The sequence below is a fragment of the Lynx canadensis genome, chromosome D1 (genome assembly GCF_007474595.2).
Source record: "Lynx canadensis isolate LIC74 chromosome D1, mLynCan4.pri.v2, whole genome shotgun sequence".
NCBI classification, from domain to species: Eukaryota; Metazoa; Chordata; class Mammalia; order Carnivora; family Felidae; genus Lynx; species Lynx canadensis.
In genome coordinates, this window is record NC_044312.2 from 106,338,251 (window position 1) to 106,347,724 (window position 9,474).

General features: G+C 44.2%; 1 protein-coding gene across 1 annotated transcript; it reads right to left on the reverse strand.

The window, feature by feature from the left end:
- Positions 1–6,002: 6,002 nt before the first annotated feature.
- On the reverse strand, positions 6,003–9,182 carry LOC115525488 (secretoglobin family 1D member-like). Its single transcript, XM_030332696.1, has 3 exons — positions 9,055–9,182; positions 7,290–7,477; positions 6,003–6,114 (listed from the first exon to the last, which is right to left on the reverse strand). The coding sequence occupies exons 1-3, from the start codon at positions 9,107–9,109 to the stop codon at positions 6,085–6,087; spliced, it is 273 nt and encodes a 90-aa protein (XP_030188556.1). The 5' UTR covers positions 9,110–9,182; the 3' UTR covers positions 6,003–6,084.
- Between the last annotated feature and the right edge of the window lie 292 nt (positions 9,183–9,474).

Consider the following 9,474-nt stretch of genomic DNA (forward strand, 5'->3'; position numbering starts at 1 on the left):
TTTCTCAGTATGACTCAGAGTCCTGTCTACGTTAGGGCTTCTCTCTTCCTTTTGTAATTCTGCAAGTTGTGCATTTTCACCCACACAATCACTTAGGAAGTAGTCTCTTCTAGTGTTGACCAGTGTCCAATAAAGGAAATAGAAACCATTCTAAGTATGCTGGGCAGGGAGAATTTCATCCAGGAATTGGTAATAAAGGTGTTTTTTGAAGGGCCAGCAAGTAGGGAATACATTACCCAAAAAATACAAAAACACTAACTTGAAGGGATACATGCACCCCTATGTTTGTTGAAATACTATTTCATTATTCTCAAATAAAGTAAACATTATTTACAATAGCCAAATTATGAAAGCAGCCTAAGTGTCCACCAATGGATGAATGGAGAAAGAAGATGTGGCATATATATATGTATATGTACATATATATATATGAATATTATTCAGCCATGAAAAGGAAACATTTTGCCATTTTTAACAAAGTGGGTGGAGCTAGAGAGTATTATGCTAAGAAATAAGTAAGTCAGAGAAAGATAAATACCATAGGATCTCACTCATGTGTGGAATTTAAGAAACCAACAAAATGAGCAAAGGAAAAGAGAGAAAGAGAAAGAGAAACCACAAAACAGACTTTCAACTGTAGAGAACAAACTGATGGCTGCCAGAGAGAGGTGGATGGGGGGTGGGCGATGGGTGAAATAGGTGATGGGGATTAAAGAGCACACTTCACGCAATGAGCACTGAGTAATGTATAGAATTGTCGAATCACTACATTGCATACCTGAAACTAATATAACGCTGTATGTTAAGTATACCGGGATTAAAATTAAAAACGTAATTGAAAATTTTAACAAAAGGAAGTAGGGAATAGAAAAAGTACCCATTGATTGAAAATTGCAGGAAGACACTTCCACCCCTAGAATTGGAAGAGAGAAAGAAAAATGGTGTTGCCCGGATCCCACGACTGCAGTTGAAGAATATCACTGGAGGGAAGTCTCGTGAGCCCATGACAACTTCATATGGATAGAGCCCTCCAGTCACTCGAATGAAGCCTGCATGCCATTGTGACATTGAGAGGGCTTTAGGCCACAGTGGGCCCGTGCATAGCAGTTGTCTTAGCTTTTGTTTGCCATTGATTTGCGGATGACTTTGACAGAGCTCTGGAGTTGGGGTGGAACATATGATTGTAAATGGATGTTTAAGAATTTGTGTATCTATTAGAAAACGTGTCCCATAAATTGAGACCCATCCGAATCATTGTTGAGTAGAATTCTCCAGAGGAGACTGTATACTAAAATAAATGGAGTAACACATAACAGTAAGAGGTTCTGGACAAAGCTGTAAGGTCTTCTTCTAGTGGATGCATCATTGCAATGTTTCTGTACGTTTGAAAATGAAAAACTGTGTTCCCGAGGTAAAATGTATTGTGTGGAACACAGCTTCTTAGCCCATCCACAGAGTGTACATGATCTAGCTGGGTCGTGGGAGTGCCTGCTGATTGGGAGTTGATGCGTGAAGTCAATTTACAGGTGGACATAGGGTCTTCAAACTCTGGTGTGTGTCCCAGATGGCCCCTGGACCGGATTCCCAGCACTATGAGCTGAGCAAGTAGGGCAGTGCACACAATGAGGAAGTGTTATGGAAAATTGAGGAGCATCTCAAGCATTTCTGATGTTTTCCTACCTTCTTCCTTCTAGGTAAGGATACAGAAAAGAGATGTAGACATCACAGGACCATCACTTCATGGCAAGAGTTGGTGAGTAAGGGGGAAAAATTACAATCTCTGATGTCCAGTAGCCTTTGATGCCCAGGGTGTGGGGTCCCTTTGTAGCTCCCAGCTTGTAGCAGGATGTCTGAGCCTGCGTAGGTACGTGGGTATGTGGTCTGCAAGATGTAGTCAGTAGGGGTACATCAGGTCACACATTTCTTTGATGAACCTCAACCCATCAATCCTGTAGGCTCCACTGTGAGGCAAGAAGTAACAAATGGCTTTGAGAAGTTTACAACATAGAGTACATTGGTGTTTTGTGTCCCCATAGAGATGTTTACAACTTGGGATAAAGATCCAACACAATTGTTTAATGCTTCTTAAATATATGATGTAAAATATTGTTAATAAGTCCTCTTAATGAGCAGAAAAAGCCCTACTTTGATTTTATGTATCTACAGATATGATTTATTGCTAAATGGAGGCAATTTTATTCATGCTTTTCATCTTTATAAATGTGAATTCTGAAGATACTTCTCTCTTTTCACATGTGAGAAAAGAATGAGTATGTGGTAGCTATGTCATTCTATTCTTTGAATTGTTTTGAGCTATAAGCTAAAGATGCCACTGTCATTTTTCACGTTGTATTTATACAGCTTATCATTGTAATTATTTTTGTTTTTTTATATGTATGAAATTTATTGACAAATTGGTTTCCATACAACACCCAGTGCTCATCCCAAAAGGTGCCCTCCTCAATACCCATCACCCACCCTCCCCTCCCTCCCACCCCCCATCAACCCTCAGTTTGTTCTCAGTTTTTAACAGTCTCTTATGCTTTGGCTCTCTCCCACTCTAACCTCTTTTTTTTTTTCCCCTCCCCCATGGGTTCCTGTTAAGTTTCTCAGGATCCACATAAGAGTGAAACCATATGGTATCTGTCTTTCTCTGTATGGCTTATTTCACTTACCATTACACTCTCCAGATCCATCCACGTTGCTACAAAAGGCCATATTTCATTTTTTCTCATTGCCACGTAGTATTCCATTGTGTATATAAACCACAATTTCTTTATCCATTCATCAGTTGATGGACATTTAGGCTCTTTCCATAATTTGGCTATTGTTGAGAGTGCTGCTATGAACATTGGGGTACAAGTGCCCCTATGCATCAGTACTCCTGTATCCCTTGGATAAATTCCTAGCAGTGCTATTGCTGGGTCATAGGGTAGGTCTATTTTTAATTTTCTGAGGAACCTCCACACTGCTTTCCAGAGCGGCTGCACCAATTTGCATTCCCACCAACAGTGCAAGAGGGTTCCCATTTCTCCACATCCTCTCCAGCATCTATAGTCTCCTGATTTGTTCATTTTGGCCACTCTGACTGGCGTGAGGTGATACCTGAGTGTGGTTTTGATTTGTATTTCCCTGATAAGGAGCGACGCTGAACATCTTTTCATGTGCTTGTTGGCCATCCGGATGTCTTCTTTAGAGAAGTGTCTATTCATGTTTTCTGCCCATTTCGTCAATGGGTTATTTGTTTTTCGGGTGTGGAGTTTGGTGAGCTCTTTATAGATTTTAGATACTAAAATCAGAGTGGGGAGCCTGCTTCTGATTCTGTGTCTCCCTCTCTCTCTGCTCCTCCCCCGTTCATGTTCTGTCCCTCTCTGTCTCAAAAATAAATAAATGTTAAAAACAATTAAAAAAAAAAGAGGACTTTGTATATGCAATAAAAACTAGATTCTATGGCACAAAAACAGACACATAGACCAATGGAATAGAATAGAATCCCCAGAACTAGACCCACAAACGTATGGCCAACTCATCTTTGACAAAGCAGGAAAGAACATCGAATGGAAAAAAGACAGCCTCTTTAACAAATGGTGCTGGGAGAACCGGACAGCAACATGCAGAAGGTTGAAACTAGACCACTTTCTCACACCATTCACAAAAATAAACTCAAAATGGATAAAGGACCTGAATGTGAGACAGGAAACCATCAAAACCTTAGAGGAGAAAGCAGGAAAAGACCTCTCTGACCTCAGCCGTAGCAATCTCTTACTCGACACATCCCCAAAGGCAAGGGAATTAAAAGCAAAAGTGAATTACTGGGATCTTATGAAGATAAAAAGCTTCTGCACAGCAAAGGAAACAACCAACAAAACTAAAAGGCAACCAATGGAATGGGAAAAGATATTTGCAAATGACATATCGGACAAAGGGCTAGTATCCAAAATCTATAAAGAGCTCACCAAACTCCACACCCGAAAAACAAATAACCCAGTGACGAAATGGGCAGAAAACATGAATAGACACTTCTCTAAAGAAGACATCCGGATGGCCAACAAGCACATGAAAAGATGTTCAGCGTCGCTCCTTATCAGGGAAATACAAATCAAAACCACACTCAGGTATCACCTCACGCCAGTCAGAGTGGCCAAAATGAACAAATCAGGAGACTATAGATGCTGGAGAGGATGTGGAGAAATGGGAACCCTCTTGCACTGTTGGTGGGAATGCAAATTGGTGCAGCCGCTCTGGAAAGCAGTGTGGAGGTTCCTCAGAAAATTAAAAATAGACCTACCCTATGACCCAGCAATAGCACTGCTAGGAATTTATCCAAGGGATACAGGAGTACTGATGCATAGGGGCACTTGTACCCCAATGTTCATAGCAGCACTCTCAACAATAGCCAAATTATGGAAAGAGCCTAAATGTCCATCAACTGATGAATGGATAAAGAAATTGTGGTTTATATACACAATGGAATACTAGGTGGCAATGAGAAAAAATGAAATATGGCTTTTTGTAGCAATGTGGATGGAACTGGAGAGTGTGATGCTAAGTGAAATAAGCCATACAGAGAAAGACAGATACCATATGGTTTCACTCTTATGTGGATCCTGAGAAACTTAACAGGAACCCATGGGGGAGGGGAAGGAAAAAAAAAAAAGAGGTTAGAGTGGGAGAGAGCCAAAGCATAAGAGACTGTTAAAAACTGAGAACAAACTGAGGGTTGATGGGGGGTGGGAGGGAGGGGAGGGTGGGTGATGGGTATTGAGGAGGGCACCTTTTGGGATGAGCACTGGGTGTTGTATGGAAACCAATTTGACAATAAATTTCATACATTAAAAAAAAAACTAGATTCTGACATGGGCAGCTTGTCCTGAATTTTCTGGATTTCTAGGATATATGCAACCCCATATATTTTATATGAGGGAGACAGAGGCAGATTAAGAGACACAGAAAAGGAGAAGGCCCTGTGACGTCTGAGGGCAGAGATCAGAATGATGGGGGCAAGACAGGGAATGCTGGTTTCCAGCCATCAAAGCTGGAAGCAGCCATGAATAGATTTTCGCCTCAATCTTCCAGAGGGATGTGGCCCTGCTGACACGTGACTTCTGCCAAGTGTTACAGAATGAGGACCTCTGTCACCCAAACTCTGATAAAATAATTGGTGTAAACCACCAAGTGTGGGGTAGTATTTTTCAGCGGCCACTGGAAATGAATCCAGGAGCCTAGGATGTACCCACATTTTCTGCATTGGGTATCTCTTTGTTTGGGGCATTAGCCAGAAAGGGGGTTCAGGGAAGGGAGAGTTGGTTGTAGGCAGACAGGGTGTATAGTTTTATATATTTCTTCGGATGTAACTGTGGCGCTTTGAATGCGGATGCTTCGATGGCAGCTGGATGCCGTTTCTGGAGCTCTTGGGAGAATGTGTGGGAAAAGGCATCAGCTCCAGGTGTCGGTGAGTGATCTAGTCCTGATGAGCAACGTGTGTGTGCAAAGTGAGAAAAGACGTAACTGAAGGAGGAACTCTGGAGAGTCACTAACAATTCAGAAGTGGACATAAGACAAATTGCACGGGACAGTTCATAGGATGGAACCCCCAGGGAAGGTGTGAGGACCAAGCAGTTTGGCTGTGTTTGTGATGAGGACAAAACATTAGTGATGCTGCTGGTTGGGAAGCATATGACTGGCCAGCCAGCTGGGCTGTGGGTATCCTTCAATACAAAACCATAGCAGGAATGTTTTCATTGCTCCTTGCCCTGGAACTCAGTTTTCACTCAAGGCCCTGTGAATGGGAAATGTATAAAATGATGCAGGATGATTCCTGCGCAAACATTTCCTCCTGTGATCCTGCTTTCTCAGGCCCCCATAGGTAAGTGGACATTAGTGCTCTGAACTTTACTATTGACAACACCCAATGGCCACTTTGCGGCAAAAGCCATCCCAGCTCAAGGCCGGAATGTGTTGGATAATAACAAGACAAATAGACAAGTGCAGGGCAAATGATTTATTGAAGCAAGATGTTGAAACCTTTACATTTTCCAGAAGATCAGGTAATCACTGCAAGACAGAGGTACTACGATGTAAGATTTAAATTACACACGATGCCGTGACTTTCCCCTGAAATAGATAAAGAAAGAGAGAGAAGGTTAGTCACACTGCCCCTGGGGATGACACATGAGCATAGACTGTCAGTCACAAGAAGTTGTCAGTAAAGTTTGAACTGACAAAAGGCAAGTAGAATGGGCACAAGACAGGAAACCGGGGAGGCTGGTCAACTAAATATACCTGAGGTGACTACAATAAACCGTGCAAGTCGTGAGAAAACCGTTCCCACAGTCTGGCAGATAAACCCAGAGGTGACTGAGAGTGAGGGTGAGGTTTCTAGTGGAAGGAGGAGCCTCCCTGAATCTTTCCTCTGATATGCCAGGGCAGAGGACTCTACTTTTTTACTGCAAAGGGGATACAGGGGCGAAAGACTGGAAAAGGGGTGGGAGGGGACTTTGGGGGTACTGGCTGGAGATTCCCAGGCTCATGGTGTGGCGATTCAACCCGATGACACATCTCCTGGGTACTGAAAATTCGGTCCCTGCGGGCATTTGTGATGGAAACTCGTGACCTCAATCCAGCAGTCGACGTGCTGAGAGTCCCCTTTAAGTATCTTATTTTTTGACAAAGAGGTAATTTAGGTGTGTCACCTTCACACGGGGACACAGGAGGCACAGCGAGCAAGGCATGTGGTTGTGGGCTCCATAAGGGATGGAATGGGAGGTGGGGAGTGGCGGAGGGGCCGAGTTGTGGTGGGGAGACGCCTTGGCTCTGCAGGAGCTGGCTCGGTGTCCCCCTTCTGCCCGCACCAGCTGTCCTCCATGCTGTCAGGAACCGAGCTGATTCCCTCCCTCCAGCTGTCTCCCTATTCAACATCCCAACAGCCGACATGAGATTCCCCAGTGACTGTGTCCACTGGGTGAGGGGAGCTCGCCCTCAGAAAAGCTCCCAGGCAGGGGGGCAGGCACACTTTGACCCTTTAACACCACTGCGTGGGGTCCCAGTTGTCCTCCTCCTCAGGGCACTATGGGGCACCTGGCGCCCAGGGAAGTGACCTGAGCAGGAATGTGCCCAGACTTAGTGTAGCTCCCACATGTAACGCCATCCACCCTGTGGCCACCTGTCACCCTCTCAGGAGCAAGCTGTGAGGCTCCGCCTCCTGTGCCCCTGACAGAGCAGCACCCTGAGTGCCTTCCTGGCCACTCAGCTGAGCAGAAGCCCCTGTGCACAAAGAAGAAAGAAGTTACCAATATTTGTGTAAGTGCCTTTCTTCTGGACTTGGAGATGTTATCTGTGCAACTCTTCACATCCAAAACGGCCTGAACGTTTTCTGGAGGTGCTTCATATTTTGCAAGTGATAGCTTGAAGACACTTGTAGGTGTCAGGAGAAAGCCTGAGATATCTGCAACAAAGGCTGGACAGGGCAACGCATTGGCTAGGGAAGAAAAAGAAATACAATCGATATAAGGAAAATCACACATTTCCTGTGGTTCCCTGAGGTTAGAACTAGACAGGAATCCCAGGGGTTTTATGATCTCATCCCACAGCAGTCCCGACATGGCAGCTGGGGCTTCCTCAGATCTCAGAGGAAGCACAGAAGAGCCAGGACTAGAATACTGGCTTACTAATCCCTAGTTCAGTTTTTATCCTTTTTAAAGCACATCCCTTTGTCTCCAGGACTCTCCTGGTTTGCTGACATTCACTTTCTTTAGAATTCAAACAATTAAGTTTTGCCTATACAGGATGACACCTTGTTTTTGTCTTGAATATCAGAGAAGAGGTCTCTGCCCCTCCCCCGTTCATGCTCTGTCTCTCTTTGTCCCAAAAATAAATAAAAACGTTGAAAAAAAAAAGTATTTTAAGAATATCAGCGAAGAGGAGGTTTGAGTATCAATTTTTTATTTTTTAAAAATGTTTTAATGTTCATTTGTTTTTGAAAGGGAGAGAGCACAAGAAGCGGGGTGTGGTGTGGAGAGGGGGTTACAGAGAGAGAGAGAGAGGGAGACATAGATTCCAAAGCAGGCTCCAGGCTCTGAGCTGTGAGCACAGAGCCGGGCGTGGGGCTTGAACCACACGGACAGTGAGATCATGACCTGAGCCTAGGTCCCACACTTCAACAACTACACCACCCAAGTGCCCCTGAGTATCAAGTTTGTAAATGAATAGCAGAGTGAGACCTTACCAGAGAGCGGAGAAGTGTGGGTAATCTGGAGAAGAGTAGATCAAATTATATATATGTTGGAGGATGCTACTTTGAGACTAAATCAAAGAATAAGATTGTTATTGGATGCAGGCATGGTAAAAAGTTAAACACACGCATACAAAACAACCCTCAGGTCACCAGTCTGAACATCTTTAAATCTTATACACAAAGTTATGGTTGTTTTATTTTCCCTGCAGTGATGTACAGAATTCCTTAGAGAGGGTGAGTGACAGGAACTGAGGCTCTTTCCTGAACCCAGTGGGATGGTGCGTAAGCCTGAAGTGACCAGTGTTCCTGGTGTGGGCTCTTTATCCCCCACCCCCTGTCTTTGTAAGCATGCTGCAGCTGGGAAGTGCCCTACTAGGCTCTGATCTGAGCCCTGATCATAGAAGTTGAGGGGTTCAATCAGAGGCCACGTGGGGAAAGAGGAGGGTATTTAAAAAGTCAGATGAAACAGAATGACTCAAGAAGATGTGGTCCGTATCACGGGTAAGAAGACATACAAAAATATTGTTGAATGGATGGCTAAAATTAATCTAGATGAACAGAAATCCCACGACTGCACTAACTGGTAGTACTCGTGGAAAAGCAGAGGACTGGCAGATACAGTGAGATCTACTCACTCGTAGATATAGTGAGTGCTGCTGCTTCCCACAGCCCCCTTGAAGACTTATTATTTAGAGACTCAGAGAACACTAGCTCTTCTGCCCCTTCTTCTTCCTTTTTTAAAGAAAGCCACTTAAGTTGACCTAGTTCAGAGAAGGGTACTCACCAGGGCTGGTGCTGGTCTGATTAGAAATGATACTCACCCTCATAGCAGCAAAAAGCCAGAGTGACCAGCAGGACACTCAGGAACAGCCTCATGGTTTATTTTGCTTTGAGTTTTCAGCTTTAGTGAAGGGTGAGCAGTTAGTGGCTGAACTCAGGAGCCTGAGGAGCCCAGGACTATTTATAGCTAGAGGGCCTCCCTCCTGCTGCCCAAATAAACATGTGGTCACGTCACGGGCCTGGCTTTCAGCCCTCCCTTCCTTAGTCAGGGCTCGTGCGATCTATCGGTGTCACAGACCTCAATGCCTGGGTCAATGTTTCTGTATACAGGCATTGTTGGCACCAGGCATGTCTCCTTTGTAGTAATAACTGAGGTTGTAGTTTTACAAGTGTATAGTCAGTTAGTTGATGCACACCGCCCTTGACATTAACTCCTTGACTGAAGATGCAGCCTCTGGTTC

Excerpts from the sequence above, each read along its gene's own strand:
- LOC115525488 (XM_030332696.1), bottom strand. The coding sequence starts at position 9,109 with ATGAGGCTGTTCCTGAGTGTCCTGCTGGTCACTCTGGCTTTTTGCTGC. Across the intron at positions 7,478-9,054 it reads GGCTTTTTGCTGCTATGAGG|CCAATGCGTTGCCCTGTCCA; the intron begins GTGAGTATCATT and ends TTTCTTCCCTAG. Across the intron at positions 6,115-7,289 it reads AGGCACTTACACAAATATTG|GGGAAAGTCACGGCATCGTG; the intron begins GTAACTTCTTTC and ends TATCTATTTCAG.